The sequence below is a fragment of the Solanum dulcamara genome, chromosome 3, assembly GCF_947179165.1.
Source record: "Solanum dulcamara chromosome 3, daSolDulc1.2, whole genome shotgun sequence".
Lineage (NCBI taxonomy): Eukaryota > Viridiplantae > Streptophyta > Magnoliopsida > Solanales > Solanaceae > Solanum > Solanum dulcamara.
Genome location: NC_077239.1, coordinates 75,892,217 through 75,916,840, shown reverse-complemented (window position 1 = coordinate 75,916,840; position 24,624 = coordinate 75,892,217). Strand labels below are relative to the sequence as shown.

The following is a 24,624-nucleotide window of genomic DNA, read 5'->3' as shown; positions in this document are numbered from 1 at the left end:
ACAATCTAATAACCTCAAAATTCTACACCCTATATCTTTATATCAATTCTAATAATTACCCACTCATAATAATTATCACATATAATTGCCCATTTAAAACAAAAATGAACACAAATTGAAAACCACGTGCATAGTAACTTCCAATTCAATTTTTGTTTCTTCCTTCCTTCTGTTCAACATAATGATGCACTATATTTTTAGTTTTTTTTCCATTCTTTCGACCATACCTTGCTAACAATAAGCAATACTCTCCATTCCTATATAAAATTTACACGTTGCAGCAACAAGAAAAATTCCACATAGAATCTTTTCTTTCCCTAAACCCAACTCCCCAAATACTAATCATTAGTCATCAATTGACCCACCAATTAGCAACAACTAAGGGTGTACATGGACGGGTTGGTTCAGAGTTTTTACAAATTAAACTAAATTATTTGTGTCGGGTTATTAAATTTATAAACCAAACCAAATCAATAAAAGTCGGGTTTTTCGATATCAATTTTTCTCGGGTTTTTTTTGGTTTTTCGGATTTTTCATAGTATCTAATAAAAAACACAGGACAGTGCTTCTTAAAAAGAGTTCTAAGTACAAAATATCAACATATAAGATGGAGACAGAACACTCTTTGAAGTTTTAACTTTATAATATAACTTTATAAGATGATTTTTTTTTTGTATATTATTAAGATAGGTTTCTCAAGTCCAAATCTAAATGTAAGAAAGAAAATAAAAATTATGAAAAAATTTTAAAAAATATTTATAAATTACATTTTAATAAATATTTTTATGTATAACATAATTTAAAAGTAGTATATCTATAATCGGATCGGTTTGGGTTCGTTTTGACTTTTTTTAGTTAAAATCAAACCAAACCTATAATGGTCGGGTTTTTTTTCCAAACACCAAACCAAGTCAAACCAAACCACTAGTCGAGTTTTTTCCGATTTGGTTTGGTTTGTTGGTTTGCCCTGTACAACCCTAGCAACAACCATGCATGCAGCAACATCCATTTAAGGATTCCAATTCTTTTCACATCCAAATAGAATATCCCTATTGTTACATTCTGTATTTTTGCATTTTGGATTATTCATAAGCTAACGATTATAAATTCAAGGACTTTTAATTTTGAATTTAAAAAGGACATGATTTGTTGTAGATGCCAAGTTATATGAATAATTTATGTGTAGTAAAATACATCTCAAGAAGGACCCTTAAGCCAAATCAAAATAGAAGCCATCAAATATGTTTTTCTTAAAGTCACGTTTCGGGTAAGCTGACTTCGGGAGGCCATAACCTCTTTATAATTTGAGAATTTGGGAAAACTCTCAACATGAAAGTTATAGATAATTGAAATATCTTTCCAACCATAGGTCGTGGGACGAAATGTGATATCGGAGTAATAAGATATAGACGTTTTAAGTCTGACAGGCCAAACTAAATAGTGAATTCGGCCCAACCCAATTCTAATTCGGGTCAGGCCCAATACCCACGAAATTAATCCAATTTCTATGTCTTCCTTCATAGTTTAGACTAAGAAAATATCCAGAAAATTTCTAGAGAGAGAGAGGAGAAGTTCTTGAGAGAAAAACCAAATCCGACCAAAATTCGAGTCCCAAAATCCGAAGCTCATGAAGAGAAAATTGTTGTACGTCGCGTTGGCTTCAATTTGAGCTAGAAATCAGCCAATAAGGAGAAGATTTTATGTGGTGCTGCAAATTTAAGGTAATATTAAAGTCTCCTTTTCATTGTTAACAAGTTTAGTTAGAGTTTTAACGGATTAGAACAGAGAAAATAGTGTTATAAACTAGTTTGGTGAATTGTTGAGATTTATTGGTTAAAGGGTTGTTTTAGGTAGATTAAATGGATGGAATTATCTTAGTGATGATGTATAATAATGGTTGATATTGTTTTGATGTTGTTGATGAGTTGTTGTTCTTGAATTTGGAGGAAAAAGGTGTATGAAGATTGTGAATGTTCAAACCCGTTTTTGGAATTGAGTAGCTGGTAGTAATTCTGGAATATCTCATTGTGTAGACCTTCGATTTTAGATATTAAATATGTTTTGGAAAGCTAATACACGTACCTACAACTCTTATGTTTATGTCTTAGTCTATATCTGCTGTTATGATGTCGAAAACTGAGGATGAATCATAAGACAAATTCTGTCCAGATTCTGGAATGAAAAATCCTTCATGTATAGCTGTTCGTATTTTGATGATATCTCTTTGTAGAAAATGATTTTTGAGTTGATTTCTTTTGCATTGGAAACTTAAGACAGATATCTAAATGTTTTATGAAGGTAATAAATTCCAGTTTTGCCGTTTTCATTTTCAAAATTTAGATACAACGTGAGGTACCTGACTTTCTGAATTTACTGCTTTGGTAACATGAGTCGGGTGGAAATATTCTAGGCTTATTGTCAATAATAAATCTTATTTTGTGTCAATATTTTGGATTGTTGATGTTGATTGATGATTATATGGCTGGTTTGAAAGTGGGAAAAGTGAGCGGTGTAGGGGAGGTGTTGTCCAATTTTTTTAGAAATAACCTACTAACGATAGACTACGTTTTATTCTTGTCCATAGCTTAACCATAGTGCTTAACGTTTTAATATAGGTTGAGACAATATTGGACAACATATACGTATAAACGCTAAAGGTATGTAAAGTTAACATTTTCTTCTTTTGGCATGATCCATATGAAACGAACGAATGACGTATGCTTAAATTCCAAAGAAGCTCTTATTCGTAGATATACTCGGATGGCTACCGTTCTTGATTTTCAAAATTTATATTGTTATATCTTGACTCATGTGTATGATTCCAGCCATCCTAGTTGGTATAACTCATGTTGTGGTATAATTCATATTTTAGTATAATCCATAATTAGTGTGATTCATAATTACTATTGTCTTGGTTTTCAAATGATGGACTGTTTTGCTTATTCTATTAAGTCTCCGATAATGATTAAATTTCACAAGGTTGCTAATGATATCTTATTCGTGCATATTGTTATGGTATTATTCACCGAGTCCTACGATAGGCCGGGTATGTTATCATGTATGGATTCCACTACATTATTCACCGAGTCCCTTACTAGAGGGCCGGGTACGTGATATGATAATATGATATTATGATGATATGACGATATGATTATGGCACCGAGTCCCATAATGGGCCGGGTACGGTATCAGTGTACACTACTCTATTCACCGAGTCCCTTGCTAGAGGGCCGGGTATGGTATATATATACATATGACGATATATTGATATAATTGTGACACCAAGTTCCATAACGGGCCAGGTACGATATATGATGATGATATGCATGTCTTCATTTTATAAGACACAGGTACAGTGATTTATTGATTATGATACTTGACTCCTGAATCTTTATTTCAGATGTGATCTCCATTATGATATTTTATGCTTTATATACTCGATACATATTTCGTACTGACCCCCTTCTTCGGGGGGCTGCGTTTCGTGCCCGCAGGTACAAATACTCATTTTGGAGAGCCGTCAGCTTAGGATTCTACTCAACGGGTTTGAAGTGCTCCATTGTCTCAGAGCCCGAACTTTGGGTACTAATCCTTATAATGTATATATTTGTGTATTTAGGGGTACGACGGAGCCCTGTCCCGTCATATGCTATTGTTAATCCTCTTAGAGGTCTGTAGACATATGAGTGGGTTGTATATAGATGTTGTCCGGTGTACTAGTATGACTTATGTTTTTGGACGTTGACATTCAGAATGGAAGCCTTGTCGGCTTATATATTATGTTATCTTATTTTTGACTATTAAGACTCCCAAAAAAAATAGGTGATTTTGGTATATATATAAGTAACTGTTTGAGACGATGTGCTACCCATATAAATCTTATATCATGTTTAATTGCCAATTGACTATAGATAATAAGTGTGTATATGAGGGTCCAATTTGGACACTAGTCACGGGGTTAGGTCGTGACACCTATCCTCTAAGAACATATACCTACTAATTTATTATACCCTCAATGGATTGAGATTTTAAAACTCTCACCTGGATGCACTGCTCCTGTGTCGATGCTGCAAGTAAGTTTTTCGTCCTTTCTTGCTTTTTTTACTTTGCAGATTATAAAATAACTATTTCTATTTAATCTAACCTAGTTATATGAACTTAAGGAGTAGTGGGTATGACTCACTTTTAATTTATTTTTTTAAAAAAATTATTATCTTCCATTAATAATTATTTTTTAAAAAATTAAATCACCACATAAATTAATTATTTAAAAGGATACCCTTCAACTTAATAACCATAGTTAAATGGATAGCTCAAATTTTTATTTAAAATTTTACGGAAGAGCCAAAATAGTTTTAGTGCTCAAAACGACCTAACGGGTCGTTACATCATCTACCACTTAAACAAACGTTCGTCCTCAAACGGTTAAGAATTAGGAAGTACTTGAACTCTCAAAAAGCTGAGGATATCTAATCCTCATGTCTGACTCGATCTCCCATGTAACCTCCTCTATCGGACGATGCTTCCATTGAACCTTTACGAAAGCAATCTTTTTTGACCTTAACTTTCGAATTTGTCTATCTAAGATTTTTACTGGCTCCTCCTCAAAGGTCAAATTTTGATCAAGTAACATAGAGTCCCATTAAATCACATGAGCACTATCCTGATGATACTTCTTTCGCATCAAAATATGAAATACAAGGTGAACACCGAACAACCCAGGTGGCAAAGATAATTGATAAGCAATCTCACCAATACGCTCAATAATCTCGAAAGGACCAATATATCTCGGGCTCAACTTGCCCTTCTTCCCAAATCTCATCACACCCTTCATGGGTGAAACCTTCAATAGAACCCGTTCTCCAACCATGAACTCTAAATCACGAATCTTTCTATCTGCATAAGTCTTTTGCCTACTTTGAGCCATAAAAAGCCTATCTTGAATCAATTTGACCTTATCCAAGGACTCCCTCAATAGATCTGTACCCCACGACCTAACCTCAAATACATCAAGCTAACCAATTAGAAATCGACATCACCTACCATATAAAGCCTCAAATGGTGCCATCTCAATGCTCGATGATAACTATTGTTATATGCAAACTCCGCTAAAGGAAAAAATTGATCCCAATGACTACCAAAGTCGATAACACATGCCCGTAACATGTCCTCAAAGGACCTGAATAGTCTATTCAGACTGACCATCAGTATGAGGATGAAATGTTGTACTAAGATCCACCTGAGTACCCAACTCATTCAGCATAGACCGCCAGGAATGAATGTAAATTATGTGCCACGGTATGAAATGATAGAAATAGGCACCCCATGCAATCAAACTATCTTCCAAATATAGATCTTGGCTAACTTCTCTGAACTATAGGTAGTTTGAACTAGTAGGAAGTGAGTAGACTTGGTCAATCGATCCATAATGACCCATATAGCATCAAACTTACCTAAAGTACGCGACAATCCTGCCACAAATTCCATAGCAATACGCTCTCACTTCCACTCAGGTATGGGCATCCTTTGAGTCACACCTACAGGCTTTTGGTGTTCATACTTCACTTGTTGACAATTTAAACATCGATATACAAAATCTACTATGTACCTCTTCATACGACACCATCAATAATGTTGATTCAAGTCAGAATACATCTTAGTAGCCTCTAGATGAATAAAGTACCTCGAACTATGAGCCTCGTCCATGATCAGCCTAGTCAAATCACATGTTCGAGGAACACAAATATGACTTTTTATCCTCAAAACTCCCTCAACATCAAGAATTGCCTCCTTGACTTCTCCTTTTAACACTTTCTCTTGAATCTTACACAAATCACCATCATTAAAATGTTGAGCCTGAATCTTCTCCAATAAAGACGACATCGACTCTATGTAAGCCAAAACTTTACCAGGTTCTGAAATATCAAGTCTCACAAAGCTATTGGCTAAGGACTGGACATCTATGGCCAAAGGACGCTCTTCAACCTGTAACAAGGCTAGACTATCCATACTCACTGTCTTTTGACTCAAGGCATCTGCTACCACATTCGCCTTACCCGGATGATAAAGAATAGTCATGTTGTAGTCTTTAAGCAACTCCAACCGTCTTCGCTGCCTCAAATTAAGATCCCTCTGATTGAATATCTACTAGAGACTGTGATGATCTGTGAACACCTCATAATGCACACCATAAAGGTAATGTCTCCAAATCTTCAATGCGAATACTATAGCTGTCAACTCTAAGTCATGAGTCGGGTAGTTCTTCTCGTGAACCCTCAAATGCCTCGAAGCATAAGCTATTACCTTTACCTCCTGCATCAATACACAACCAAGACCAATTCGAGAAGCATGACAATATACAATAAAACTTTCTCCCTCCACAGGTAGAGTCAAAATCAGGGAAATAGTCAATAAAATTTTGAGCTTTTGAAAACTTGCCTCACACTCATCAGTGCACTAGGTTCATCGGTCTCACAAGTGCAAGAGCAATGTCTAGTAGAGTCTTGCGAATCGGTATAATGATGTCTATACTTATCTTCGAGAGGATATTGGACATTTAGGAAACTTCTATTCTTTTATTCCTTGTCGTGCATTTTTGACTTTGTTGGAATTCTAATATTGTTGGAATTTTTTTTAAAAATAATTATTAATGGAAGACAATAGTTTTTTTAAAAGAAAAAATATAAATCACCACATACATTAATTATTTAAAAGGATACCCTTCAACTTAATAACCATAGTTAAATGGATAGCTCAAATTTTTATTTAAAATTTTATGGGAAGAGCCAAAATAGTTTTAGTGCTCAAAACGACCTAACGGCTCGTTACATGAACGAGATTCAAAGCGTGTTTTTTCATATCAGTAACATGAAGTTTATATAAAATTCATAAATGTAATTGAGCCAGTTCTTTCAGATTTTCGTGGATTCATCTTAGCTCTTAGTCCTTTCCTTTCAGAATTAGATCCTTTAGACTATAGTTTTATATTTATTATTTTCAGGGTTACATCCCCTTATTCTAGACTGTTAGCTAGAGTTTTAGTACAATGACTTTCAAGTTTTAGGGAGTAATTTTTACATGATTTGATAAATATCTTGAGTTTATGGGAACTCATTTTAAAACTATTTATTTAAACTTTTTTCCCATATATTTAAATGAGTGTTTGGTTGATAGTATGGTTTAATTGAGTTAAGTATTGATTCTCCCATCGGAGGGTTACTGTAAGTGTAGATGTCACTCATGACGGGTCAGGATCGTGACAATTTTGAACCAATTTTATTCAATTTTTGTACACTAAATTGTGAGAAAAATTCTAAGTCTCGAGCGAGATATACATAATTCATACACGACAATTATGAGCAAAATTCTAAATCTTGAGTGAAATACATATATCTGTTATAAAATATTCTATATCTGAACAAATTTTAATGGAGAGAATAAGGAAACGGAAGGAAAACAGAGAAAGGGAAAACAAGGAAGAAATATAACGAAGCAGAAAATGTTTTTTCTCTACATCCGTTCATGCCAATATGGCATGTTTATATAGGAGTAATTTAGTGGGATACCCACTTTCAGTGAGCCCCACTTCATTTAAAAACATAAGTGGACATTCCACTTACTTAACACTCCCCCTTGGATGTCCACGTGTAATGTGCCTCTATAAAAAAACACTTTACAAGAAATAAAATATATAGTTATTGTGTCTCGTTAAAAACCTTCCGAGGAAAAACCCAGTGGGAAAAAAAAAACCTAGTGAAGGAAAAAAATACACACATATGGTAATACGCCTTGAATGTTGCCTCATTAAAAACCTTACCAGGAAAACCCAGTGGGACAAAACCTTGGTTAAGGAAAAAAGAGTGCAACGCGTATTTTACTCCCCCTGATGAAAGCTTCATTTGATATTTTGGAGACGGCGCATTCCAACTTTATATCTTAATTTCTCAAAAGTTGATGTAGGTAATGTCTTTGTGAATAAATCTGCAAGATTATCACTTGAGCGAACTTGTTGTACATCAATATCACCATTCTTCTGAAGATCATGTGTGAAGAATAATTTTGGTGAAATATGTTTCGTTCTGTCTCCTTTTATGAAGCCACCTTTCAATTGAGCTATGCACGCGGCATTGTCTTCGAATATAATTGTGGGTACTTTAACATCATTTTCCAGGCTACATCTTTCTTTGATGAACTGTATCATCGATCTCAACCACACACATTCTCTACTTGCTTCGTGAATTGCTATTATTTCAGCATGGTTTGAAGAAGTAGCAACAATGGACTGCTTTGTAGATCGCCATGATATAGCAGTTCCTCCGTGTGTAAATAGATAGCCTGTTTGAGATCGGGCTTTATGTGGGTCCGATAAATAACCTGCATCTGCATAACCAATAAGGTCTGCGCAACCTTTGTTAGTATAAAACAAACCCATATCAATCGTACCCTTCAGGTATCGCAAAATGTGTTTGATACCGTTCCAATGCCTTCGCGTTGGGGAAGAACTATACATTGCTAGCAAATTAACAGAAAATGTTATATCAGGCCTAGTTGTGTTAGCAAGATACATAAGTGCACCAATAGCACTAAGATATGGTACTTCAGGACCAAGAATTTCTTCATCCTCTTCTAGAGGTCAAAATTGATCTTTTTCCACTTCAAGTGATCGAACAACCACTGGAGTACTTAATGGATGTGCTTTGTCCATGTAAAATCTTTTTAAGATTTTCTCAGTGTAGGCAGATTGATGGACAAAAACTCCGTCTGCTAAATGTTCAATTTGCAGACCTAGACAAAGCTTTGTCTTTCCAAGGTCTTTCATTTCAAATTCTTTCTTTAGATATTCAATTGCCTTTTGGACCTCTTCAGGGGTTCCAATGAGATTTATGTCATCAACATAAACGGCGAGTATAACAAACTCTGATTCCGTTTTCTTAATAAAAACACATGGACAAATAATATCATTAATATAACCTTCATTTATTAAGTACTCACTTAGGCGATTATACCACATACACCCTGATTGTTTCAGACCATATAATAATCTTTCGAGTTTTATTGAGTATACTTCCCGAGACTTTTTACATGCTTCAGGCAATTTTAATCCTTCTGGGATTTTCATGTAAATTTCATTATCAAGTGAACCATAAAGATAAGCTATAACCACATCCATTAGGTGTATTTCAAGATTTTTATGTACAGCTAAACTGATGAGATATCGAAATGTTATTCCATCCATAACTGGTAAATATGTTTCTTCATAGTTGACTCCCGATCTTTGAGAAAATCCTTGTGCAACAAAGCGTGCCTTGTATCTTACAATTTCATTTTTCTCATTTCGTTTTCGCACAAAAACCCATTTATAGCCAACTGGTTTTACACCTTTAGGGGTTTGGACTACAGGTCCAAAAACCTCACGTTTAGCAAGTGAGTCTAATTCTGATTGAATTGCCTTTTGTCATTCTGGCCAATCACATCTACGTCGACAATCTTCGATGGATTTAGGTTCAAGACTTTCACTATCTTGCATGAGGTTAATTGCAACATTATACGCAAAAACATTATCCACCATAATTTTTGATCGATCTAAATTTATCTCATCACCGGTAGAACTTATTGAAAGTTCTTCATTCACTTGAGTATCAGGTTCACTGATTTCTTCAGGAATATCAGGATTACTCAAACCTTGACCTTCTTCAGGAAGTTCATGTGTAGTATCATCTTTATTATTTCTTATGCTTCTTTTTCTAGGATTTTTATCCTTTGAACCCAACGGTCTACCACGTTTCTGGCGTGTTTGAGATTCAGAAGCTATGATACTTGTAGATGGTCCTTTTGGGACATTAATTCGGATAGGTACATTCACTGCAGGGATATGTGACTTAGTTATCCGTTTCAAATCAGTAAATGCATCTGACATTTGATTTGTTATTTTCTGTAAATGGATGATCTTCTGGACCTCCTGCTCACATGTGCAGGTACGTGGATCAAAATGTGATAGTGATGAAACTTTCCACGCAATTTCTTTTTGTTTTTCGGGTTCCTTTTTCTCTCCCCCTAATGGCGGGAAAATTATTTCATCAAACCGACAATCTGCAAATCGAGCAGTGAATAAATCTCCAGTCAACGGTTCAAAGTATCGAATTATGGAGGGTGAGTCAAACCCAACATATATGCCCAACCTTCGTTGAGGGCCCATTTTTGTACGTTGTGGTGGTGCTACAAGCACGTATACTGCACAACCAAAAATTCTTAAATGGGCTATATTTGGTTCATGACCAAATACTAATTGTGACGGAGAGTATTTATTATAATATGTCGGTCTTAGACGTACAAGTGCTGCTGCATGTAAGATAGCATGACCCTAAAGAGTAATGGGCAATTTTGTTTTCATTAGTAGAGGTTGTGCTACCAATTGTAGGCGCTTTATAAATGACTCTGCAAGGCCATTTTGAGTATGAACATAAGCAACAGAATGTTCAATTTTTATCCCAATTGATAAGCAATAATCATTAAAAGCTTGGGATGTAAATTCTCCAGCATTATCAAGGCGAATGGCCTTAATTGGATAATCTGAGAATTGCGCCCTTAATCTTATTATTTGTGCTAACAACTTTGCAAATGCCAGGTTGCGAGATGATAATAAGCACACATGAGACCATCTAGATGATGCATCTATTAGGACCATAAAATATCTAAACAATCCACTAGGTGGATGAATAGGTCCACATATATCTCCATGTATACGCTCTAAAAAACCAGGAGATTCGATGCCAACCTTCAGGGTCGATGGTCTGGCAATTAATTTGCCTTGATAACAAGCAACACATGAAAATTCATCATTTGTAAGAATCTTCTCGTTCTTTAACGGATGTCCAGTTGAATTTTCAAGAATTCGTCTCATCATTATTGATCCAGGATGACCTATTCGATCATGCCATATCACAAATGTATTTGGATCAGTAAACTTCTGGTTTACGATCATATGTGCTTCAATTGCACTAATTTTTGCATAATATAGGCAGATGACAAAGTTGGTAATTTTTCCAAAATATATTTCTGGCCTGAGACACTTTGGTTATATCAAGATATTCAATATTTATTTCATTTAGTGTCTCAACATGATATCCATTTCTGCGGATATCTTTAAAACTTAACAAGTTTCTTGGGGATTTAGAAGAAAATAGTGCATCTTCTATAACAATTTTTGTTCCCTTAGGCAGAATTATAATAGCTCTTCCGGAGCCTTCTATTATTTTTGAATTACCAGAAATTGTAGTAACATTAGCTTTTCTTCTAAGTAAATTGGAAAAATATTTCTCGTCTTTAAATATAACATGGGTTGTTCCACTATCAATTACACAAATATCCTCGTGATTTATCATTGATCCAAACAAGATTTGACGCATTTCCATATTTTCTTCACAAAGAAAGAAAGTAAATATTATAATAAATACATAATTTATTATACAAAATTTTATTTTATTACATGGATCTAAAAAAATACAAACATAATATTTAATAAATACAACAACAAAGAAAATTGTTTAAATATTATCTGGCTTATCAACATTCATATTTACTTCTGAAAAATTAAAGAAATCAGCTATATCCAGATGCATGGGCTCAATATTGTCCTCAGAGATAAAATTTGTCTCTGGATTATTTTCTGCCCTCTTTAACGATGCCTGATATAGCTGAACTAAGCGTTTTGATGACCGGCAAATCCGCGACCAGTGTCCCACACCTCCACATCTATGACATATTGTTTCTGAATTATTCTTCGGTAAAGCTTTTGGCTTTTTACCCTGTCTTTTATATTGCTGGTTATTTCTCGGTGCCAGCCGAGCATCATAATTAAAATTTCTTCTTTGACTACGACCACGACCACGACTGGGGCCATGGCCTCTTTCTCGTTGGTTAGAATTTGCCTGATTCACTTCAGGGAGTGGCAAAGAACCAACTGGCCGACTATCATGATTTTTCATTAATAGTTCATTATGTCTTTCAGCAATAAGAAGGTGAGAAAGTAATTCAGAATATTTTTTAAAGCCTTTTTCGCGATATTGCTGCTGCAGGAGCATATTCGCGGGTGGAAATGTGGAGTATGTTTTTTCAAGTTTATCTTGTTCCGTGATTTCATCTCCGCATAAAGTTAACTGAGCTATAATTCTAAATAAAGCAGAATTATATTCAGTTATATTTTTAAAGTCCATCAGTCTCAGATTTAACCAGTCATAACGTGCTTGTGGAAGCATGACCAACTTCAAGTGGTCATACCTTTCTTTTAAATTTTTCCACAATTTCAAGGGATCTTTTAATGTAAGATATTGTAATTTAAGACCCTCGTCGAGATGGTGGCGGAGGAAAATCATAGTTTTTGCACGGTCTTGACTAGATGCCGTGTTATCATCTTTGATGGTGTCTGCCATACCCATCGATTCAAGATGAATTTCGGCATCTAGTGCCCATGAGGAGTAATCTTTTCCAGAGATATCCAAAACAACAAATTCAATTTTTAAAATATTTGCCATTTTATGAAAATAAATTTAAATAAAACTCTTACCATTTTTTGTTACCTTGAAAAATTAGCCGGAGCCTCGTGCTGATAACGTGTTATAAAATATTCTATATCTGAACAAATTTTAACGGAGAGAATAAGGAAACAGAAGGGAAACAGAGAAAGGGAAAACAAGGAAGAAATATAACGAAGCAGAAAATATTTTTTCTCTACATCCGTTCATGCCAATATGGCATGTTTATATAGGAGTAATTTAGTGGGATGCCCACTTTCAGTGAGCCCACTTCATTTAAAAACATAAGTGGACATTCCACTTACTTAACAATATCAAACTAATTGCAATTATTGCAAATAACCATCTTTATTTTTCAGCTATAAAGATAATTAAACATTATTTTTTATGAGTTGTGAATTAAATTTAGATAATATGACAGTTAAATCATATAACTTAAATTATAAATTGTATAACCAAATTTATGTTCACCAAATTATAATCTAATATGTTGTAAATTCTAGTGAAAATTTTGGCTATAAATAATAACATTACTTTGTTTTAATCAAACATTTAAGATACAAAAGATAGATTTTAAATGAAGACCAATTTTATTTATTGTTATCACAAAATTTGAGAAAAATGCTAAGTGTAAACATTAGAATTATATTGGATTTAAATTCGTAAATTAATTTAGACTATATTAAATTTAAGAAAATAGTCCAAATGATGTGGCAATCCAAGTCAAATTAAATGAGCCATTAGAATCATGCCATGTGCCAAAATTATGTGGTAATCCAAGTCAAATTAAATAAGCCACTAAAATCATGCCACGTGTCGAAGTTATGTGGCAATCTAAGTCAAATTAAATAAGCCACTAAAATCATGCCACGTGTCGAAGTTATGTGGCAATCTAAGTCAAATTAAATGACCCACTAGAATAATGCCACGTGTATATGTGATATCTTCTGACCAATCAAATTAAATCTCTTCACCAAAGAAATCTGATTGGTCAGTTCAAACCAACCAATCAAATCACACCCTCGTACCACTTCCTACAACTATAAATAGGGGTCCTCATTATTCTGATAGGTTTTTTTTTTCAAGAACAAGAAGCAAGAAGAGAGCTCGTGGATCAAAGACCGCAAATTCTCTACAAAGCTACAAAGTTCAAGTAATCAAATTCAAGTTCAAGTTCAAGATCAAGAACGAAGAAGAATATCAAGAAGATCAAGATCAAGTTACTTGTTCACATTTACTATTCGCCATAACCATACAAGTGTTCGTGACGAATAATTCAAATTCAAATTTGAAGACGAAGATTCAAGATCAAGCTATTCAAATCCTTGACTCTAAATCAAATTCAAGTTCAACGTGTTTCATATTATTTGAAGAATCAGAGAATTATCATAGAGATTGTAACTCGCACTACATTTTAACATCAAATATTACACTTTGTTACTCCAATTTTCCGGTCTTGATTATTTATTTTTTTCGGCTCGAAAATTTGTTGTTTACACTAAGTTTTGAGCGACATATACATATTTAATTTCATTAACAAAAACTGTGAGTAAAATTCTAAAATATTGAATGACAAATACATATTTCAAACTAATTGCAATTATTGCAAATAAATACCTTTATTTTTCAGTTGGTAAAGATAATCAAAGATTAATTTGTATGAGCTGTCAATTAAATTTAGATAATATGACAGTTAAATCATATAAATTAAACTATAAATTGTATCATTTAATTTATTTTGACCAAATTATTATAGTATAATATGTAACAGATTCTAGTGAAAACTCTGGCTATAAATAATAACATTAGTTTGCTTTAATCATACATCTAAGATACAAAAGGAAAACATATTCTACTGAGTAAAAGAAGTGAATATATAATATTACAAATCATGAGCTTCACAAAGATTCTATTGACAATCTTTTTCATTGTGATTGTTTCAACAAATGTTGAAGCAATTGGTGAAGAAAAAATGTCTTGCAAAGCAAAATGCATACTTGCATGTGCCTTAAGTAGAACGCCTGGTTGCTTTGAGGATTGTATGAAACAATGTCAACAACACATTTCTTTTGAAGATTTGAATGTTGCTCCAAATTTAAAGAAGGTATAATTTTAATTGACTAACTTTTTTTTATTTTAATAATTATTTATGTTAATAGCATTTAATTTGTGACATATGTTTTGATGAATTTTATGTAGATTCAAAGCTAATGGAGAGCTGCTTTGTAAGAATGTTCAACAGAGTATTACATCAAAAAAGACGTTTAATCTTATGTTTGTTGTTATTCAAAAGCAAAAGTAGTGAAATTAAACTAGAAGTAATATTTATGCTATATATCGTATTACTCCAACTGTATTGATTTACATTTTATTTAAATGAAGTGGAGTAATAGTTTGGATAATTCCATCTTTTAGTTTTTCACCGTCCATTATTGTTTCATAAAATTTCAAGAGAATTAAAACATTCTCTTTTCTTTTTTATTCTATCTACGTTTCTGTCCAATAACAGTTGTCCATTATTGACTTGACACATGAATTAAAAAGCAATAAATGATAGATGTAATTTTATCAAATCACCCTTATTAAATATAAGTCATCTAAACATTGAAAAATGAATAGTATTTAATAGCCAGAGTAAAATAAGCACATCATGATAAATTATTCATTGATTTTATAAATTGGACAAATATTGCTAGGAATTCTAAAATAGTATAGTAGACAAATAAACATAGGAAAAACCTTGTTTCAGATTCTTAAACTTATTTATGAATTCCGCTTCGACATCACCTGGTAAAAAATTCTCTTTAAACTTCAGAACTTCTTGTTCTTCGTAGCGCAAGTAATAAATAATTAATAGATCTTTTAGTACCTTGTATGTTCAACTTACTCAAATTGAGTTAAAACTTGTTTGCTAACTTGACTTGATGGATAAATTTAAAATTTCTCATCAAATTATTCGATTAAAAGCGTGTGACTTAATCAAATTTTGTTTTATCAGCAATAATAACACTCATTGTTCTAAGACTCATGGCAATTCGTTCTGGCTCGTCTTCTACAGTTAGTTTATATTTAATGAGATTTTTGAATCTCATAAACTAAATTTAATTAAAGATATGTATAATGTATCAATAAGTTTTTGAATTTGTAACCTTAGATATGTCATATACCCTCTCCGTTCAATTTTATTTGTTCGTATCATCTGCGAGAGTAAGAAAACCAGCTTTTCAGCACTTGCTAAGATAGAATATACCAGATTCCAATAGAAGAATATCACAAATTAGTCTGCAATATGTTGTTAAAGTATTCAGATAATGTACATATACCATATCTATAAAACAACCAAAAACTAAAAACTATAAAGAAATTAATTGATGTGATTGTGAATATATTGTACAATAGACCCTTGCATTTCACTACATTTATACCAGAGAAAAGTATGTTCGTGAATGTTATCCTCTGCTTTTAGGCATCATTTCTCTACAGAACTTCCTATATTTGGTCTCACAGTACACATCAAATATTATGGATTCAACAAAAAATAATGTACCATATCTAGCCCTTGTGGTCGGGCCCTTCCTCGGACCCTGCGCATAGCGGGAGCTTTAGTGCACCGGGCTGCTCTTTTTTTTAGAAGCAATAGCTGGCTGCAATTGATAAGTATTTGACAAAGATACGACTTCGAATCACCGACAAAAACAGATTGTTACGATCTCTTGTTGTTGCCTTTCAGGTAATGATTTTCTTGTTTATTTGCTACTACTTCTTGTGTGTTGGGATAAAGATTTTTCATACATACTTTTTTATGCTGTTAAATTGACCAAGAGTCATCAGGAGGTGTAATGTAGTCTGAGTAATGTAACAAACCCGATTTCTTCAATATATTAGTAAGAGAGTTGGAATGCGATTACAATTTTAAATTCGTAACTAACAATACTCAAATTACTGAATTACAATGGAAATGTTGAAATAACAAAGTAACTAAGATAGATATAAGAATAAGATGAGAAGATTAGACTCTAGGAAGAAGATGGGAGGAACAGACAATTTTTTCACAATTGGCATAAACCGTTCTTTCTCATATGTCGTCCTTTTAGGTAGTTGTTAATTGGGCCTGAGTCCCAAATCAACCTTTGAAAGGCCTTCCAATTCTCTTTCTTCTTCTCAGCCCAACAACTAGTTGTGTGACATCCATGTAGATATCGACATTGGGCCAAGGCTGGTTCATAACAGATTCATGTACAACAAACCATTTTAATGTCATGTAACTTCATATTGAGACACTATTGGGGATTCCCTTGCCAGTAAGTCCTGTTGCACTCTTGTCACCTGTGGCATTTGGATATAGTAATGTATAAGGCATCTGTACAGGTCCATTTCTGTTCTTTAATATACTGTCATTGTTCCTTTCAATTATTCTGTTTTCAATTTCAACTAATTTGTCACTGAATGTCTGCAATGCTTGTCGTGGTTGTCGATCACAAGTCCATTCAGGAGTGTCTCGTTGCCCGAGATAAATCTCATCTGTAGAATGCATGGATAACATCTCTATCAATGAGATGCCCATAAGAGTTTGTAACTGAGCTGTGATTGTGTTTAGGTAGGCGCGCTCATGGTTTGACTCAAGCTCAGCATACTCAGGGGTGCCTGGCTCAGGCATGAATCTTCGACTTACTGTTGGACGATTTGGGAGGTAACCAGCATAAGGATATTGCCCGAAGTTGACAGCTGCATGAAGAGCAGAAGCCACCCATATAATAATTGTGCATGTTTCGATGAGTTCAGCTCGTGTCTGCATTAGAGGCCACCATGGTTCATCTTTCAAGTCACCGTGACCTTCATCGCGAACTTCCATCCACCATGACTGTAGTTCAGTGTCATCACGGATCATGTCATCAGTTGAGTAATAGAATGAACAGTATTCATCAACCCAGGCTTCGATTGCTGACCAAATCTCAAGTCCATCAACTGCGAAAGGATAATCCTTTATCAGAAGTTTAAGGCCATGAGGTTGGCTTGGGTCTGGCACTGCAACTCCTCTGAAATTGAAAAAAGGAAAAATGAGAGTGTTTCTTGGAAAAGATGGATGATGACATTGAGTTTTAAGTCGTCGTAACGTAACGACTACTGGCCTACCTTTTAAGTAGATCTGCAGGGAGTGACTGCTCAGTGAACACCCAATTCTTATAGATGACAGAAGACATTTCCATGGCATACTTGGATGGGAATACTGTCAATTCAAGTATTCCACCTGCATTAATGAGGATCTGCCGAGCCAAAGCATTGACATACAATGTATCGCGGAAGTGGGGTTGTAGAAGCTTATAGATTGGATGAATCACACTCAATTGTCTGTTTGCTGCTATAATGAATGGCTCTATCACTGCATGAGTGTTCAGCCTGGAAGCAATTAAAGTAGTATCATTAATAGAGTGACTTCAAGAGGTGATATGCATCTAAATTCTACAATTTTAAGTCGCATACCAGTGACTGATGAGCTGATGATATCCAGAGTCATTTACAGCAACATAAGCTTTGGCCAGATGCCAGACATATCCTTCGATGCTGTCATCATTACATGGGGTAAATACTTGACTGCTGGAACCATGTTTATCTCCTTGTGGATGTGGTAAGCTCAGTTCAATTGCAAGTGGCTTCAATGTTCCATCGTCTTGGAGTAAAAGGAGGGTACGACTAGCATAGGTCTTTGTGGTTGTTGAGTTAACCCGTTTAAGATAAGGCAAAAGTTTGTCATGATAATTCAAGATGAATAGCCTGTTATTCTCTATTGCCTGTGTCCACAAAAGATAAACGAGTAAATATATAACATCTAAAGTACTCGAGACAGATGAATAGTGTCCCAATACAGAGAATGCTTTCGTTTTCTCTTCTTTTATATATGATAAATCACTAGAGAAAGATGAAGAGGATTACATCATCCACAGTTAGTCCATCCATGTATTTCTCAATCTGCTCCCTTGTTATTTTACTGGTCTGATTGCCATATACTTCAGGATTTAGCTTGCTTGTGGGTGGAAATTCCTGATATGCATTTAGTCTTTCAGTACTTTTCATTCAGAGTGAAAGAATATCATACATAAACACACATTCAAACTTGGCTTCAGCTGTCAAGTAAGCACTCCAACTTTGAGAGTGCACGTCCAGACACCTCAACATAGTCTGAACTAGCAACTTAACACTCCAACTTGTCTCCATTGTGTCTCGTAGATACCTGATGCTGACATGGTACATAAATTTTGGAGGTGTCTAGATGATCATTTTGTAGGTTGGAGTGTTCAACTTACACAATTGAAATGAGTTGAGGTTTCTGGATATGCATACTCATAGTTGGAGTATTTACTTGTCAGTTGATGTCAAGTTAGAGTGTATGTTTATGTGTTATGCCAAAAAAAGAAGATTAGTAATTGATATTTTACCTGTAGACGCTGGATAATCACAGGGTTAACTCCGGCCAGCATTTCACGTCCAAATTCTTCATCTGTCCTCCATGCTGAGTTATCTTCTGTAGTTTTCTCAAAAGTGTTCACAATTAGTATCTATCTTTTCACCTTAGGAAGTACTCAGAGGCTAAACTTAGTTGTGGAGCCATAGAAAGAGAACACATAGGTACCTTCAATCACATGAGGAATTGGATACTTATGAAATTGCCCTTTGAGTATTTTCCATGGCATGCATTCCCTGGACCTTTCCTCAGCGCTATCTTTGTAGACTTCTAGTACATGTTTGAAGCTGTTAAACTCGTTAAAAGGTCTGGCTAACACAGACGCCATCTCTGGAATTATGACCCGAACAATTGCTGTGCCACCATATGTAAGGAAATCTTTAAACTTCACATGGTTGAAAAGCTCATCTCGCGGAACATAAATGTTCAAACTCAGAGGTGGCAACCGTCTCTCTAAGTTAGAATCTGCAACAGCAAACTTAAACTCTATTCAGCTTATTCCTTTGGTGGTTCTAAGAGAACATACTATCTACACTACCTGTAAATATGATTGACACTAAATGTTTTGTGACCTAACCTCTTTTAGTCAGTGGACGGCTTGTTCTGGCTCTACGCGGATATGGATAATCCTTAGATCGACCAAGCACAGGTCGATCATAGCCTAAATCATTGTAGACAGCATAGTCATAAACCCTGTCCCATTCCTTGAGCATGCCAGAACCTGTACCCCGAAGATTAACGAGCTCTTCATTCCTGTATGACTGAAGTAGTTCTGGTGTGTTGCATGGCAGGTATGTCTAATAACACCAAAAGTTAAAATTTTTGAATTAAGTCCTTTACATGCTAGCTTGGTTAAGATTTAGTATGTCAGTGCAGGTATGGATACCTTGTTGCTGAAAAATACACGATCATAGTTGTAGCGATGTGGTGGATACACCCAAGAATTGCAGACAAAATGAACTTCACCATGTCCAGGAACATCTTCTAAAGTGAGAGTCTTCAGGTAAAACTGGCTATGGTGATTGTTCTTTATAACGAAAGCACCAGGAACTCCTATTGACTCATCCCAGTCAAATATAATATTGAATGCTGCTTCTTCCACTGATATCCAAGTCTTGGAGGATGCCCATTCCAATATTGCTGGTTTTCCCAACTTCCCTTTTGATCCATTTCCTAAGAAGAGTACACAAATTTATTAATGCTTCCAAGGTGGTTGTACAGAATAACATACATTGTGCAGGATTGCAGGTAATTCGTCGAGACTTCTGAGTTACTCCCTCCATTTCAAAATAAGTGGTGTTTTTAGATTCGGCACACCCCCTTAAGAAAACTACTCACTCCTAGAAAGTATGTTGTATTTTACTTACTTACCCCTTAATAAATACCTTGGAAAAGATCTAGCCAGCTTCTTTGGTTATGTAAAACTTTATTTATTTAAATAAGGGTAAAACTGAAAGAATATCTTTAATGTCTTCTTGATTATGTAAAACACCACTTATTTTGAAACAAAATGAAAAAAAGTAAAAACACTACTTATTTTGAAATGCAGGTCGCAGCAATTGAGTTAATCAATGATTCTTTCAAATATATAAGGGCATCTCCTAGAGATCAATGAAGTGTCTTAAAAACCATGAAGTCTCATGTTCACATTCTAGCGGAGACAAAAACACTAGATATATTTCTTCACATATGTCCAAGTCCTAATATACAGAGTTACTTAGTACCTCTACTGGTGGGAGGTTGCATTTATCTCCTAGAATTAGTTGAGATGCCGACAAATTGACCCAGGCATCGCGTTATTAGCTTATACTAACCTTATTAATTAAAAATGGGAAGGAAACCATGGAAATAATTTTTTTTAGCTCTATTCAGCCTCATGCTTCTTTATTGGCTAAAAAGGACTAATCAAACATACAAAATTTCAGGATTTACACAAGTTTTATTACTCTGCATAATATCCACTATATAAAACGACTAACAAGTTTTCTTGCATCTCTTTTCTCAGCTCTAGGATCTGCATATATATATAAACTGTTAGAGATATATACTATTAATCATGGAATATATATTATTAACCATGAGTTTGGATATAGTATTTATTACAGAACAATTGTTTATTCAATTTTAATAGATCATATATTCGTTTATGTGTGCATTTACTTATACAGTAGATGATTTAGTGTACAGAGTTTTAGCTTATACACAGAGGATTAAATCATCGATTCTTATAAGTATAAAGTATTTTTGTTCACAATCTAAGATGAAAATTGGACAAGTCATCGGTATGATTGTAGCACAAAATTATATATAATTTATCTTGATTATGGGAGCGGTGTAGTTCCAACTTCTTGTACTAGTGCATTTTGTATGTATTGAACGGGACCGAGTAGAGATAGTTGTTTTAGACTGACTGACAAAAACATATTCTCTAAACTGTTAAATGTACTTATATTCTTAATCTTGATATAACTATTATGATTTGTATATATTAATTATCGTTTTGATTTATTAAAAGGTGAGATTCTGAGATGGATCAATATGCCTGCTAGATTGGATGTTAATAATATATATTGGTGAAATAATAAGTTAGTTGATGAAATCCATGTCTCGATATAGAAATTGATGATATGCCTTTTTGAAAAGCTTATAAATTTTTATCGTGTCAAACCTTGCAAGTGGATTTATAAATCCGACACATGAAATAAGTTAAGCAGTGCTCTAAAGAAAATTAATCTTTACATTAAATTCATCAGTAATTTAATTTATTAATTAGTATCTGTAATCTTAACATGGAGAATTACATAAGTGTTTAATGGGGAACTTTAAAATATAAATAGAGGAGTGCATAATAATTCAAATTAATTAGAATCCTATTTTCTTCTCCTTTTTGGACTGGGAAAATGTCCCTATTTATAAATAGGGTTCTCCTAACCTAAAAGATGAGAGGTAGGGTTTTCTATACAATACTTGCCCATCCAAATGTTGGGAGAGTTCGGTTGTGAACTTGGGATCAAGAGGTATTTATCGAATTAAATTTTAAAAAATTTATGTGTTCTAGCATAAACGTATGTATTATCTATTTTTTATTTAAGCAGTGTGATTCTTGTATGCTCCTATGCATATAATTTTCCAACATAAACAAATCAGAAGAAAGCGTAAATTACCAGGATCAGGCTGTACAGCACTGATGAGCTGTAGGGAAACGCGTTTGCCAAAGAGCTCGTGCATTCGATCAAGAAATGCAGAACCAGCATCCTTAAAGTTCAAAACATTTTTCTTCATCAATACAACAATCCCCTTGATCTTAATGGAATCACGTTCTACTGGAACATCGCGCTGCTTTCCGCAAACTGTTTCCAGCAATTTCTCCAGTATCTCTGCACAACCCATTGAACAAAATGGACAAAGTGCTAAAGAGATGTTTTGAGCTCAAATGAAGAAAGAATATGAGCTTTTGTTGAGGCAAAGGTATAACTTCCTCCTGTAGACTTGTGTCCTTTTATAATTTATGTTGGTCGGACTCTTAAAAAATGTCTGACATGTGCATTTCAAATCATCCTAAATTATAAAAAGTAGTGCATTTTTTGAAAGTCCGAGCAACCGTACTTGTATATTATTGGATTCCCAACTTGGTTCAATTGAGGCAACCACGTTGGTTTTTAAAATTGCCAATTATCTTAGTTGGAGAAGTTGACTTGATCTAAAGAAATAATACGATCCTGCAACATATAAAATATTCTCACATTGACTAGTAAGCCTTGTTTGGATAGCTGTTACCTGTATTGTATTATAATAAAATATTTGTTTTGATTGTTACTTGAATTTTGTATCGTATCGATAAATTTATTGTAAATAATGATGAAAAGTTCCATTCTATCGCTATTAGAGATAGAGGCTTTTCGTACTGCGAATCAATGAAAAACTTGTATTATAAAACATGATTTTCCCATTTTTTACCAGTCTAGCTCAATGAAAAATACATGTGAAAAACAGTCCTATATTGAAAAATTTTTCTAATTTTTTCATGTGAGAACTACTATTTATTTTTACTGATTCAATTAAATATTTATGAAAATAGCCGTTCAATATTTTTTTATTGGAAAATAGAATACTTCTTGTGATCTGACATAAATGATACTGATGTAACAAGTGCTCTTGAAAACTTGTCAACAGACTATGTATGTGAACAAAAGGATGATAACATATTCTAAAGTTTTAAACTATTCCAATTTCTCCCCCATCATTAGCCAACGATAAACATCCGGTTAACAAGTTGTTGATCAGATTTTATTAAATATTCCACATGCTGTACACGTTAAATATTAGAAGTTGTAAATTAATTTAATTTTAATTAAATAAATGAAAGGGAATGAAAGAGAAGTTGCTGCAAGTGTGTTAAAATTAATGAAGTGCTGGTCAAATCATACTATTCTTTGCAAATCCTACTATCATTGGTCACGATTTGAAAAATAGTTAGTGACTATTTCGCAGATATTTTGATTGAATTAGTGAGAAAAAAAAGTATTATTTTTATATGAAAAAATTAGAAAGTTTTTTATTATTTCAGAGGAGAATTTATTTTTTGCCCTTCATTTTTCTAGTGAACTGGTTCGATTAGAAATGAAAAGTAGTTAGTGACTATTCCGCAAATATTTTGATTGTATTAGTGAGGAAAAAAAGTATAATTTTCATATGAAAAAATTAGAAAGTTTTTTATTAGTTCAACAAGAATTTATTTTTTGCGCTTCATTTTTCTAGTGAATTGGTTCGATTAGAAATGAAAACAATAGTACTATATGTTAATACCACAAATAAATTTTTTTAAAAAAAGTAGTTGGTGCTAAAACAATCCACATTCACGCAAAATCCAAAAAAGAGCCGCACCCCATAGGAGTGTAATATAGGTGGCCTGACGCCCTCCATGGAATGTAATGTAGGCAGTCTAACTAGTTGATTTCATGGCTCGAACTATGACCCATGAATCTGTAGACAACTTAACTGTTGCTCCAAGACTCCCTTCATGTTAATATCACAGATAAGGAAACATATTTGGATTTGTTTTTATGCTCAAGGTGGATGTTTCCATTCTTCAATCTAATCTCGGCAAAACTCATCGGTGGCCCCCTAAAGTTGGCACTAACTTTCACTTAGACACCTAAACCAGGAGATGTTCATTTTAAACACCTCAAGTAAGGGTCGAATGTGTCATCTTGACTCTTTTTTGACAATCACCAAAATATATTAAGTGTGTGTAATACACTCGCCTGACGTGTCAAAAGCAGCAAATTAAATAAATACACGTGACATATATATATATATATATATATATATATATATATATATATATATATATATCAAAAATAATTATCAAATAATGACTTTTGAATAGAAAAAAATGACCAATAATTTGATGACACGTGGCGTTTCTTTTATCAAAAAAAATAAAAATTAACAACTATTAACCCCTACCCACCCCGCCGTCATCTTCTCCAACCCCACCCACCCCAACCCTTCCCCACCCCACCAAATCTTCTTCTCCTCCAACACCCACCCAACGCAATTCATATCATCTAAAGAGAAAAATATGGAGCTATAATGGCAAAAGAAAATATAAATCAAATTGGGTCAAAAAAT

General features: G+C 34.0%; 1 protein-coding gene and 1 long non-coding RNA gene across 2 annotated transcripts; one reads left to right on the top strand and one right to left on the bottom strand.

Annotated features, from left to right (window-relative positions):
* Positions 1-1,551: 1,551 nt before the first annotated feature.
* LOC129881809 (uncharacterized) lies at positions 1,552-3,814 on the top strand. Its single transcript, XR_008765699.1, has 3 exons — positions 1,552-1,721; positions 2,616-2,657; positions 3,495-3,814. It is a non-coding gene; the product is annotated as an uncharacterized LOC129881809 (long non-coding RNA).
* Positions 3,815-16,400: 12,586 nt separating this feature from the next.
* LOC129881808 (probable linoleate 9S-lipoxygenase 5) lies at positions 16,401-22,710 on the bottom strand. The gene is made up of 9 exons (XM_055955914.1): positions 22,155-22,710; positions 19,877-20,163; positions 19,568-19,787; positions 19,159-19,455; positions 18,965-19,050; positions 18,462-18,569; positions 18,012-18,319; positions 17,664-17,927; positions 16,401-17,566 (listed from the first exon to the last, which is right to left on the bottom strand). The coding sequence occupies exons 1-9, from the start codon at positions 22,378-22,380 to the stop codon at positions 16,798-16,800; spliced, it is 2,565 nt and encodes an 854-aa protein (XP_055811889.1). The 5' UTR covers positions 22,381-22,710; the 3' UTR covers positions 16,401-16,797.
* Between the last annotated feature and the right edge of the window lie 1,914 nt (positions 22,711-24,624).